The following is a 12,922-nucleotide window of genomic DNA, read 5'->3' as shown; positions in this document are numbered from 1 at the left end:
ATTTCCCTTTTCATGAAAAATGCCTTAACTTAGCACCCAAAAAACAAGACAGGATTTCACTTGTAGAGGACTTCCATCTTCCACATTTATGTTTTTATACTGACAAATATTTGTTGTGCTGTAGTTTAACATCTTATCTATTGTCCAAAATATTTTTTTTCGTTTTCCGTTAATTTAACCCTTATTTAAGGACAATCAACTCAGATCATTCATTTTTAAATGACAAAATCTTTCCCTTTTCACAATCACATTTTGAGAAAACTGAGATAGTGCCTAATGGGTGATAGCATTTCTGTTTTTAGAGCCTACTGCAGCACTTTACACAACTCGATTACACAATAGAAAACTGGTTGTGCTAAATATTTAAGTGGCATTTAAGATGCACTGATTGTTTCAGCTCTGGCCACTCTAACAGAATCCTGTGTGTGTAAATGTGTTTTGTCTTTTATTTGACAGTCAGTGGAGGGAGACAGGAAACACGGGGAGAGGGAGGGGTATGACATGCAACAGAGGCCCCCCGGCCGGGAATCAAGCCATGGATTACAGTGTGGTTATGTGGTATGCACCTTAGATCATTTGACATCAAAATAATTGATGAAAATAAAGGATTTGGAACTCAATTAATTACCTTTTTCCAAACTTTGTCTGAGGGGAGGCCCACAGTCTCTGACTATAAAAATGTATGAGAGTATATATTTTTTATTTAAAGTTTGGTTTGTCAAAAAATCCTCAGTCCCCACCTCAAAAGTAGGCTAAGTAGCCTAAATTAGTAAAGTTTATTTCTAGAGCATATTTAAACACAGCTTAAGCTAACCACAGTGCTGTACAAAAAAGCAATAAGGTTCTGTATGAAATAACTCTGAAATATAAACATAAAAAAAGAAAAAGAAAATTCACAAAATTATCCAAAAATGTGTTTGTTTTTGGGACGGAGTTGCTTCAGCCTGGTCTGCCCATAGCGCTTTTCCATTACGTGGTACTATTATGCTATGTTGACCACGTATTACGTGGTACGTTATATAGACAGTATATAAACGGGTCTGCCTCAAGTTTTTCTGCCTTAGAGTCTGAACTGAGGGAACAAAAACACCCTTTTTACCCCTGTGGAAGCCTTATCACCTGACCCCAGTGAACGTAAACAGATGTCACATGATTTGCGGTTCATTTTCCAACATGGCGGCCAGGTCGCAACAGCTGGCTGCTGCTCTCCTGTCCCTCCTCTGCGGGGTTTTATGTTTTCCTCTCAACCAGGAAACAAAACAGACCCTCACCTGCGGATACGAGGTCAGCTGCCTTTACTTTTCTGCCGTTTTAATTTGTGTGTTTTAGTTGTCAAGCATCCGTTAGCTAAAGCTAACGAGTTTTTCTTTCCAACTGCTTTCGGTTTTACTCTTCCACCTTTTTGTTTTATCAGTTTGTATGAGGAACTGAGATTATATCGACAATATGAACATACGGAATATTTATTTCTCCTTATATGTTTCAATAGTATACCTCTACTTACTTTCTGCCTTTCCTATCAATAGAGTAGTGTAGTCCAGTGCTTTGGATCTAGATGTGTCCTTAGAGTGTGTGTGTGTGTGTGTGTGTGTGTGTGTGTGTGTGTGTGTGTGTGTGTGTGTGTGTGTGTGTGTGTGTGTGTGTGTAGTCATGTCATGCCACCAAGCCCAACATGCTGAATGTCCACCTGGTCCCTCACACACACGATGACGTCGGCTGGCTCAAGACTGTTGACCAGTACTACTATGGAGGTCAGTCTGACACACACACACACACACACACAGATTAAATATGCAATGCAAGATATATTGACTCAGTATTGTTATCGCAATATATCGAAAGTGTCGCAATAAGTATGCAATATTTTCTTTATTTTGAGGAGCGCTGCGTCCCGTCCGTTGGCTGTGTGGCTTAGTTGTGTTTGATTTAGAGCCTGCTTGAAACGCTGTAATGATCCTGTTTCATTGGCCAGTTACCGTGCCACTTGCACATGTTGGTGCACGTCAGCGCACGGGTCCACTACGTGACAAACCCTATGGAGCGTACCACGAGTGTGCATATTTCAACAGAGTGAAGAAATGGATAGAGACAACAAAATGGAACGAATCAGAGAAGCGAAAGAAAAGTTGTGTCCTGTTCTCTTTATTTATAGATTTTATACTGTACCACCAGTAAAACATGTCCTGTTCTGTAGACATGGTCCTTATTTATTTATTCATGTTGGACCAGTCCAATATGACCGTCAGTTGACATAAACCTTGTGTTGTAAAAAAGTAAAACTTGTTTAATTTGTTATGAATCTATTTTGATGCGTTTTCCCATAACATTTGTAATTTTACATATGTTTAAAAATATCAAAATTAATATCGATATCGCAATATTCATAATCAATATCACATTTTGGCAATATCGTGCAACCCTAATCTGCACATATATCAGGTTGAAGTCATGGAATCACTTCTGCTCTGAGCTAAAATTGGTTTTTATTCTTATGTGTGACGATGTTTTCACATGTCTGTGAATGCCTGAGTGAAAGCACGTGGTGAGCAACCAGCTACAGTGGTGTGAAAAAGTGTTTGCCCCCTTCCTCATTTCCTGTTCCTTTGCATGTTTGTCACACTTAAGTGTTTCGGAACATCAAACCAATTTAAACAAAAGTCAAGGACAACACAAGTAAACACAAAATGCAATTTGTAAATGAAGGTGTTTATTATTAAAGGAGAAAAAAAATCCAAACCATCATGGCCCTGTGTGAAAAAAGTGATTGCCCCCCTTGTTAAAACATACTATAACTGTGGTTGTCCACACCTGAGTTCAATTTCTCTAGCCACACCCAGGCCTGATTATTGCCACACCTGTTCACAATCAAGGCATCACTTAAATAGGAGCTGCTTGACACAGTAAGGTCCACCAGAAGATCCTTAAAAGCTACACATCATGCCGAGACCCAAAGAAATTCAGGAACAATTGAGAAAGAAAGTAATTGAGATCTATCAGTCTGGAAAGGGTTATAAAGCCATTTCCAAAGCTTTGGGAATCCAGCGAACCACAGTGAGAGCCATTATCCACAAATGGCGAAGACATGGAACAGTGGTGAACCTTCCCAGGAGTGGCCGGCCGCCCAAAATTACCCCAAGAGCGCAGCGACGACTCATCCAAGAGGTCACAAAAGACCCCACAACAACGTCCAAAGAACTGCAGGCCTCACTTGCCTCAGTTAAGGTCAGCGCTCATGCCTCCACCATCAGGAAAAGACTGGGCAAAAATGGCCTGCATGGCAGAGTTCCAAGGAGAAAACCACTGCTGAGCAAAAGAACATCAAAGCTTGTCTCACTTCTCCAGAACACATCTTGATGATCCCCAAGACTTTTGGGACAACATTCTGTGGACCGATGAGACAAAAAGTGGAACTCTTTGGAAGGTGTGTGTCCAAGTATATCTGGCGTAGAAGGAACACTGCATTTCATAAAAAGAACATTATACCAACTGTAAAATATGGTGGTGGTAGTGTGATGGTCTGGGGCTGTTTTTGCTGCTTCAGGACCTGGAAGACTTGCCGTGATAAAAGGAACTATGAATTCTGCTGTCTACCAAGAGATCCTGAAGGAGAATGTCCGACCATCTGTTCGTGTACTCAAGCTGAAACGAACTTGGGTTCTGCAGCAGGACAATGATCCTAAACACACCAGCAAGTCCACCACCGAATGGCTGAAGAAAAAACAAAATGAAGACTTTGGAGTGGCCTAGCCAAAGTCCTGACCTGAATCCTATTGAGATGTTGTGGTATGACCTTAAAAAGGCCGTTCATGCTCGAAAACCCTCTAATGTAACTGAATTAGGACAATTCTGCAAAGATGAGTGGGCCAAAATTCCTCCAGGACGCTGTAAAAGCCTCATTGCACGTTATCGCAAACGCTTGGTTGCAGTTGTTGCTGCTAAGGGTGGCCCAACCAGTTATTAGGTTTAGGGGGGCAATCACTTTTTTCACACAGGGCCATGATGGTTTGGATTTTTTTTCACCTTTTAATAATTAAACACCTTCATTTACAAATTGCATTTTGTGTTTACTTGTGTTGTCCTTGACTATTGTTTAAATTGGTTTGATGTTCAAACACTTAAGTGTGACAAACATGCAAAGGAACAGGAAATGAGGAAGGGGGCAAACACTTTTTCACACCACTGTATGTAGTGTACATTATTTTGTGATGAAATGTATGATTGCACCTTCGAGAAAGACAAAGAGGATGGAATGTGCAAATGATTGACCATGAATGTGCAATTATTCTCAATAACGAATATGTGCAAATTCAAAGAGGATCCAAAAATGTGTGGTAATGTCGAGTCAGATGTTGAGACTGTAATGTGTTCCCAGGTCTCTTGTTGATGAAGCCAGCTGCTGTAATAACAGTTTTATAGTTTTAGTGCATCACGTCTTTTTACAGTGAGAGCGGCCGTGTGCTTTGCAGGTGACCATCATCTGTTCTTGACCCGTGTGTGGTTATGTAAGCAGAGATCATCTGCACTTTGCATGATCGATAATGTGTACTGTGTGTATGGGGAGGGATGTGGATTAAGGCAAACTTTCATCTATTCTTCATTTATTTAGTTGCGACATTGCAGCTTATGCCCAGGGGTTTTAAGGTTAAAAAAAAAGAATGTAATTTAATTAAGTAAACAGATTCTGTTTCTTAATTGTGTCGTTGCCATGATATCATCTGTAGCCTGGTGTTCTTTACTTCAACCTAAAAGGTTTTACAAGTGTATCATTAAATATATTTGCAAACCTGTGACAAAGTATTTTTTACAAATAATGTGTGTGTGTTGTGTGTTTGTGTGTAGATCGTAACGACATTCAGCATGCCGGTGTGCAGTACATCCTGGACTCAGTGGTGGATCAGCTGTTGAAGAATCCTGACAGGAGGTTTATCTACGTGGAGACGGCGTTCTTCTACCGCTGGTGGAAACAGCAGAGCTCCAGCATGCAGCAGACAGTCAAACAGCTGGTTAATGAAGGTGCATGAACCAACACTGTATGTTAGGGCTGGGTATCGTCATTGATTTTCCGAATCGATTCCGATTCACAAGGTCCCAGTCGATTTTGATTCCCGATTACATTTTATTTTCGATTCAATATCGATTAGGTTAGGAACATGTCAGTTACAATACCAATTTAGAATAAAAGTACGTTTTTAACACATACAAGGAATTAGTTTTGGTGTTGTAGGTGCATGTCACACATTCTCTAAAATAAGTTAAACAAACAGGTTAAACAGAAGTGTCCACAGGGGTGTGGAGAGAGTCAGGGTGGTTTCCGGGCCTTGTTGATAAGGCTAGTGGACAAAAAACTGTCCTTGTGATGTGAGGTTTTGGTCCTGATGGACCTCAGCCTCCTGCCAGAGGGGAGTGTCTCAAAGAGTTTGTTGCCGGGGTGGGAGGGGATCGGCCACAATCTTTCCAGCACGCTTCAGAGTCCTGGTGGCGTTAAGGTCCTGGAGCGGCGGCACATTGCAGCCAATCACCTTCTCTGCTGACCGAATGACACGCTGCAGTGGCAGCAGCGTAGCAGATGGTGATGGAGGATGTGAGGATGGACTCAATGATGGCATAGATAGAAGTGCAGCATCATTTTCTTTGGCAGGCTGAATTTCTTCAGCTGCCACAGGAAGTACATCCTCTGTTGTGCTTTCTTGACGAGGGAGCTGATGTTCAGGTTCCTGCGGAGTCCAGGTGCCGGAGGATGTAGTGGAGGGCCAGGTTGACTGCATCGTCTACAGACCTATTGGCTCTGTAGGCAAACTGCAGGGGGGTCCAGGAGGGGGTCAGTGATGGCTTTGAGGTGAGAAAGCACAAGGCGCCAAAGGACTTCTATATGATCTAAGATGGCGCCGCAGACGGTCGACTCGGTGTGTCTGTGCGCGTTGTTTTGTTTTGTTTTGTGTTTTAACTTTGTTTAGCTTGGATATAAAGGAGATTCTACAATTGTACAAGGTTCCCTCTAACCTGGTGCATTATGAAAAAGTATTAATGTTTACATTAAGAACTGACCCCTGTTTTTATTTAACATGAACACACAATAAAGTGCCGCTCTACAGACTCTACAGTCAGTGAGTATTGACTGACATTTCATTCAGATATATTGAGGTGAGAGTCCCAGGGACGCCTTTGAAAATGACCATGCCAGTTTTTCCCTCAACGAAATGTAGCCTATCTTTGAAGGGGTTATTTAAAGTGCTCATATTATGCTTTTGGACTTTTTCCCTTTCCTTTATTGTTATATATCTTTTTTGTGCACATTATAGGTTTACAAAGTAAAAAAGCCCAAAGTCCACCTCAAAGGAACTTACTATCTCCAACAGAAATCACTGTTCACAAACTGCTCCAAACAGCTCTATTGTAGTCCAGCCTTTACTTCCGTGATGAACGTGCGTCATTTTGTAACACAGGTTATGGACCTTTTTCACAGCAGACATTTTGACTTGTCATAGTAGGAAAAGCACGTCTGAAATTGATAACCTTAACAATGGCTCAATTCCATAAAGTGTCCCAGTGAGCTATGTCAGTGAGTCAGCATGAACAATACCAGGGTCTCTCCTAAGTGGAATGCAGCCATCATTAATGGTTTTGAATACACCTGTGCCTTTGCTACTATAACATGTCAACATGTCTGCCGTGAAAAAGGTCTATAATGCTCGCCTAGCTGCTAGCATGGCACTCCTTCATACTCTGCAACTGACTAGCTAGCAGTACTTACCTAGCTACTGCGCATGTGCGACTCCCAACAAAGATGGAACAGAAGTGTGATGCCTCACTCTGTAGCTAAAACAGAGAGCTCAACACACAGGGTGAAAAGAGGAGCTGCAGCAATGTGCAGTACAGCAAAAATATGGTGTTTTTTGAAAATTAAACTACATAAACCTATTCTGGTACAACCTCTAAATACAATTATGAACCTGAAAATGAGCATAATATGAGCACTTTAACCCGTTTCCCAACCAGCTACGATAGCATGGCATAGTTGGTACCAATGGACTCCTTAGGTCTTATAGTTTCACATGATACAGACAGAGATCGATTCTTGGATGTTATGAATCGATATTGCATCTTTCAAATGAAAATCGATTTAAATCGGAAAATAAATGTATTTTTTTTAAACCAGCCCTACTGTATATTTACATTTCCACTGGAAGGGTTTCATAACCTCATGCTGCTTTCCCCCCCCCGCCCTTCCTCCAGGCCGTCTGGAGTTTGTGAACGGCGGCTGGTGCATGAGTGACGAGGCCACCACCCACTACAGCGCCGTCATCGACCAGATGACCATGGGCCTGAGGTTCCTCAACGAGACTTTTGGGCCTTGTGGTCGCCCCCGTGTCGCCTGGCACATCGACCCCTTTGGCCACGCCCGCGAACACGCCTCCATGTTTGCGCAGGTAGTTCATCTTAAAGGAATGGTTTGACATTTCACGAAATACACGTCACTCTCGGCAAGAGTTAGATTAGAAGTTTTTTAAGTATTTGTATTTATTTGTTTATTTATTTCGAGCATGTAAAATTCAACATAAAAAAGAGGTTTTGAAGGTTAAACAAGAGAAAGAGATAACATAATTTAATTAGCGAATGTCCTTGATTTACATGCACGAAAAAGAGCAGGAAGAAAAAACGTGTTAGTTTATTTTGTTTTGTTGTTTGTTTAGTAAGTTGGTTTTTTTTTGGGGGGGGGGGGAGCGTAATGTGCTGGACCATTTCTTGGCTGGGTGCAGTAACTTCCTAGAGTCCTGTGGGCTTGCCTTGCAACCAACGGAGTCTTCAGGAACACTGAACACAGTTTAAACAAAATGTATTGTGTGAATTAGTGAGCTTTTAAAGGTGCTCTAAGCGATGTCACGCGTTTTTTAGGCTAGAGCATTTCTTGTCACATACAGCAAACATCTCCTCACTATACGCTAGCTGCCTGTCCCCTGAACACACTGTAAAAAAACGCGGTCTCTGTAGACAGCCCAGGTTCCACAAACGGCAACAAAAACAAACTGTGCCAACCTGCACCACCAAACATAACAAACAGTCTCCAGTGTTCCAGCCAATAACTGACAAGAAGGATTTGGGGGTTGGGGGAAGTGCGCGGAAGGGAGGGGGAGGGGACGGGATGAGGAGGGAGGGGCGAGCTAGCTTCCGTTTTGTTTGACAATACTTCGAAAATCAACAAGAAGTGACATCACCCAACATCGCTTAGAGCACCTTTAAGGTGCTGATAGGCGGCTTTTGTTGCCTTCAGACAGAGCTAGGCTAGCTCTTTCCCCTTGCCCCTCTTGACGTTTTTATGCTGAGCTACGCTAAGCTAACCAGCTGCTGTCTGTAGCTTCATATCTTCTGAATTTCTTCTCATTTAACTCTCAAGCAAGGAAACAATTAAGCTTATTTCCCACAATTTGAAACAATTCCTTTAAGACCTATGCTGATAATCCATGACAAGCCAATATTTGCCCCTGAGCTTTAGACCAACTGTTTCCTGCGTGTGTTGTTCCAGATGGGGTACGACGGCTTCTTCTTTGGTCGTCTGGACTACCAGGACCGGGCTCGCAGGATGGCGACGAGGGAGCAGGAGCTTCTGTGGAGGGCCTCCGACAGCCTCACACCCCCCATGGCTGACCTCTTCACCGGTAACAAAACTCTCGCAGGCAGCAGTACATTTTAACCACAATGTGTTATTGTGTCTTGCCGTCCCAACTCTCTAAAGTTCCTGTCTTCCTGAAGGAGTATTTAAACTTCTGTTGGAGGCGTTAAGTTTAGCTGAACCTTAAAAGGCCCAGACACAGAGACCAGACAGCCGACCCTCGGCAGAAAAGGCAGTTGGACTGATCAGTCTACCCGCGTTTGTCAAAAAAGTGCCTCGGAACACACCAAAGCGACGAGACGTAATACGTCTCCATAACAGCAGGCGGCGCTCATCTGTAATGTCGCCCAAAAATGAAAACCGGCAGCTGATTGGACGGACGTGTCACGTAGGTCTGGTTTCTCCTGGTGGCTTCTTCTCAAAGACAGACTGTCATGGCGGCTTGTTCAGAATACGATCTCGTATTTTACTAAAATAGTTCTGAAAACATGTGAGAAATAGGCCATGCAGTTGCTGAATCTGTCTTCATTTCAGTTCAACAAAGGTCAGTTTAAAAGATTTTCGTCAGATTTTGAGAGACTCTAGTCACGCTTATTCCGCTCGCCATTTCCGTGTTAGCACTCTACCAATCAGATTGGTCATTTGAGTCCGACTGCCAGCAGTGCCCGCTCCGCCGATTTATACATGTCAAATCGGCCAAAATGAAGGCCAACGGCCCTTCGGACGGACGACGGCACGGAACACACCGAACAGACTCGAGTCACTGACCTCGCCAGACTGTCCGACGGCCGATTATCGGCTCGGTGTGTAGTAGGCTTAAGGTAAACAAAGATATTGCCGTCGCCCATTAATCTCAACACAGACAAAATGGGTGAGGCAGCACTGTCTTATTATACAGCTGCTACGTCTCCCATCATCTATGGAGGCACAAAGTTGAATTATTCCTTTGCCTAAAAAGGTTATGAGGTTATGTTGGACACTGACCTGAATGACACGTGGGTACCATTGTCTCAACTTACATTAGCTTGAGTTCATAAGCTGGAAATTCGACAACACTTTTCAGTGTCATATGTGTACTCTTGGGGTCTACTAGAATAGGTTTACATGCTTTAATGTTCCAAAAACATATTCTGTTTGTCATACTGACCACTGCTGCAGCGCCTCCACCTGAAGCGCTCTGTCTGAGCTCTTGGCCCGCATTCCCAAAAAACAGTCTGCTCTGATTGCTCAGCTGGCTCACTCTGTTGTGATTGGTCAACCACATTCAAACAAGCCACTAGACTGTGCTTGCTCAGGCAGCACCTATGGGCAGCACCTATGAAAAACTGGGCTGGCTTTCCCAATCAGTGACATCACAAATTGAGGAATTTCAAACAGGAATGTGGGCGAGGCTGTTTTTAGGCAGTTCAGAAAAATTAAAGTGAAATGTGTTTTTTGATTCTTTATACATCTATTACATACACAAAAGAAACCTATGTAACACACTAAAAGATGGGTAAAAGCCAAATAGGGGCTCTTTAAAGGGTCAGTTCACTCAAGGTATAAAAATAAATGTTTTTTCATATTTTATTTGGGGTGCATGACTCAGTGTGTTTTTTTTGTCATTAGTTTGAGCCGACCATTTAACCTTTGCCCCCCACCCGTTAGGGATCCTTCCCAACGGGTACAACCCTCCCGAGGGCTTCTGCTGGGACCAGTCCTGTGACGATCCACCAATCAGAGACGACCCTGACCTGGAAGACTATAATGTCGATGATGTGGTGAAGCGCTTCCTCACCATCGCCAACAGTCAGGTAATACACACACACACACACACACACACACACACACACACACACACACACACACACACACACACACAAATATACCCACCTAAACATAAACACACCATATCTCGCAGGTGAGTGTGTAAAGGATATGATCACTAATGACAAGCTCACTGTACACAATTATGTTTACTTAAACAAATCATTTGAAAAGAAATGTTATAATTATTATTGGTTTTGTTTTTTTACAAGTTATTTTTTTATTACAAGCTACATCAATTAACAACTTGAAGCCAAAACATATAACATAACATAGGACAAGCTCACTCTACACAATTATGTGTGTAATTTGAAAAGAAATGTTAATTCTTGAAGTACAAGCTAACAACCTAACGCCAATAAATACAATGACACAAGGACTGTCAGCAGACGTCAGCATGTTAGAAGATGCTGTTGTGGATTTTCTTAGGCCGATTTGTTGAATCAAAGAATCTTCCGGTCTCCCTGCCTAAGCAAATCCACAACAAAGTGGCGTCCGAAACGAGGGTTGGAAAGGGCCTGAGCCGATGACCAGCAGGGAGGATACAGACATTTACCACATAGAAAGAGTGCACTCAAACAAGATAAGCCGTTTTGCTTATTTTAGTAAGACTCTGTGTGAGGAAAGGATGCTGGGTCCTCTCTCACGGTCAAGCGTTCAAAGTTCACCAAAAAAGAACCTAAAAAGTAACGATTAAAGTTTACATCAAGGTATTGTGGAGACGAGAGAGTATCGACATTTCATTTGACAAAAAAAGTAATTAGGCCTTTATTGACCGGACAATACTGAGCCTTTATCGCTTGTGTTGTCTTCCATTCGACCATGTACTTGTCGTCCTGAAAATCAACACTTGTTCTGACGTTTTCGTCTCTTTTATTGACACTTTTGGCCCTTTTTTTGATGTTTAACGCTTCTTTTCGCTACCATGTATAAACATCACTAACACCAACTTATTATCAGTTTTACATTTACTACATTTTTGGAATTCATGGTCAATAAACCACATTTATAGGAAATTATACCTAATTCTTGAGTTAAAAAAGCAGAAATTATGAATTATTTAGACTCATATTAAATGAAGGATAATCACAGAAGGGTATATGTCAACGTTCAGTCTGGTATTGAAACTTTTTTATTTTTTTTTATTTAATGCAATTTTTTTTTTTTAGAAAAGTCAATGAAAATAGAGATCCTACCTTTTGTTGTATTTGCGAAGCGCGAGGTGTGGAATCATCCATGTTATTTTTGGGTAATTAAAATTAGGTAGTTAATAGGAAACCCATATTTCTGATACAGACATTTTGAAAAACGGGTAAAATTTGACCCGACGACAACACAAGGGTTAAACATGGGGCGCACGCTAAAAATACTCATAACATCATTCTCATGTGTTTGTTGCCTCTTTGAAACCATTAATTCTCCTCTTATTTTTCTCTCTCAGGCTAAGGTGTATAAGACCAACCACATTATCATGACCATGGGCTCCGACTTCCAGTATGAGAACGCCAACCTGTGGTACAAGAACCTGGACAAGCTAATCCGCTATGTCAACAGCCAGCAGGCCAATGGCAGCAAAGTCAACTTGCTCTACTCTACCCCGTCCTGTTACCTCCAGGAGCTGCACCGCGCTAACCTCACCTGGTAGTGTCAACTTTAAATAAGTTTTGTTGGAGTGATAATGCCAGAATTAAACCCATAATAGTCTCGCATTGCCAGACCTTCCTCCACAGCGCTGCGGAGGAAGGTCTGACTAGTCCACATAGCATTCCGGGATGGGAGAAAAACGTGCTCTGGTTTATTGGCATTTCTTTAAACCAATCACAATCGTCTTGGGCAGAACTAGGTCCCAGCAAAATAGGCTCTGGAAGGAACTTGTTTTGGTGGAACGTGTACGTTCAAAAGTAGTTTTAGTCGTGCGAGAGAAAACTCAGATTGGACAGATAGTCTAGCTAGCTGTCTGGATTTACCCTGCAGAGATCTGAGGAGCAGTTAACCATAGTCCTCATAAATCCACCAGAGTTTAAAATTACAACACACAGAAAGCGGAAGGTGACGGACATCTGGCCGAAAATGAGGGACATCCAGCGGAATTTTCCGGCGGCACCTGAACAATCCCCGAAATGAAACGTCGTCGATATAGACTATAACCATAATGACAGAATAAAGAGCGATCTTGTAGCCTGGTTGAAACCAGACCCTTTTCAGTTGTAACTGAGAAGGGTCTGGGGAAGGTTCATTAACAGCTCATTTCCAAAGGGGCGTCACCAACGGACACGCTCAAATGCCTCTGGGCGCAATTGGATAGTCCTTCAACCAATCAGACCAACGATCCGGGTGACGTAGCAGCGACAGCGGCATCAACGGGTTGCTGCGCTTCGGTCGCCGTCATGTTGAATGTAAACAAAAAGCTGCTCGCCGTCGCTGTGCTATCGTCATTGTGTAAAGCCCGCCTCAACGGTTGTGATTGGTGCCTTGATTTGTAAAAATTGGAAATGGACTCTTGGCCAG

The 12,922-nt window shown here is 42.5% G+C and overlaps 1 protein-coding gene across 1 annotated transcript in view; it reads left to right on the top strand.

The window, feature by feature from the left end:
* The first annotated feature begins 1,127 nt into the window (after nt 1-1,127).
* The window catches only part of man2b1 (mannosidase, alpha, class 2B, member 1), a 29,635-nt gene continuing 17,840 nt past the window's right edge, over nt 1,128-12,922 (top strand). The window contains 8 exon segments of the mRNA XM_078274453.1: nt 1,128-1,166; nt 1,168-1,284; nt 1,649-1,751; nt 4,840-5,013; nt 7,234-7,427; nt 8,522-8,654; nt 10,256-10,401; nt 11,856-12,055. Coding sequence (XP_078130579.1) covers nt 1,143-1,166; nt 1,168-1,284; nt 1,649-1,751; nt 4,840-5,013; nt 7,234-7,427; nt 8,522-8,654; nt 10,256-10,401; nt 11,856-12,055 — 1,091 coding nt within the window. The 5' untranslated portion in view covers nt 1,128-1,142.

Source organism: Sander vitreus, chromosome 2, assembly GCF_031162955.1.
Source record: "Sander vitreus isolate 19-12246 chromosome 2, sanVit1, whole genome shotgun sequence".
Classification (NCBI taxonomy): domain Eukaryota; kingdom Metazoa; phylum Chordata; class Actinopteri; order Perciformes; family Percidae; genus Sander; species Sander vitreus.
The sequence above is the reverse complement of the archived record's forward strand: the minus strand, read 5'-3'. Positions and strand labels throughout refer to the sequence as shown.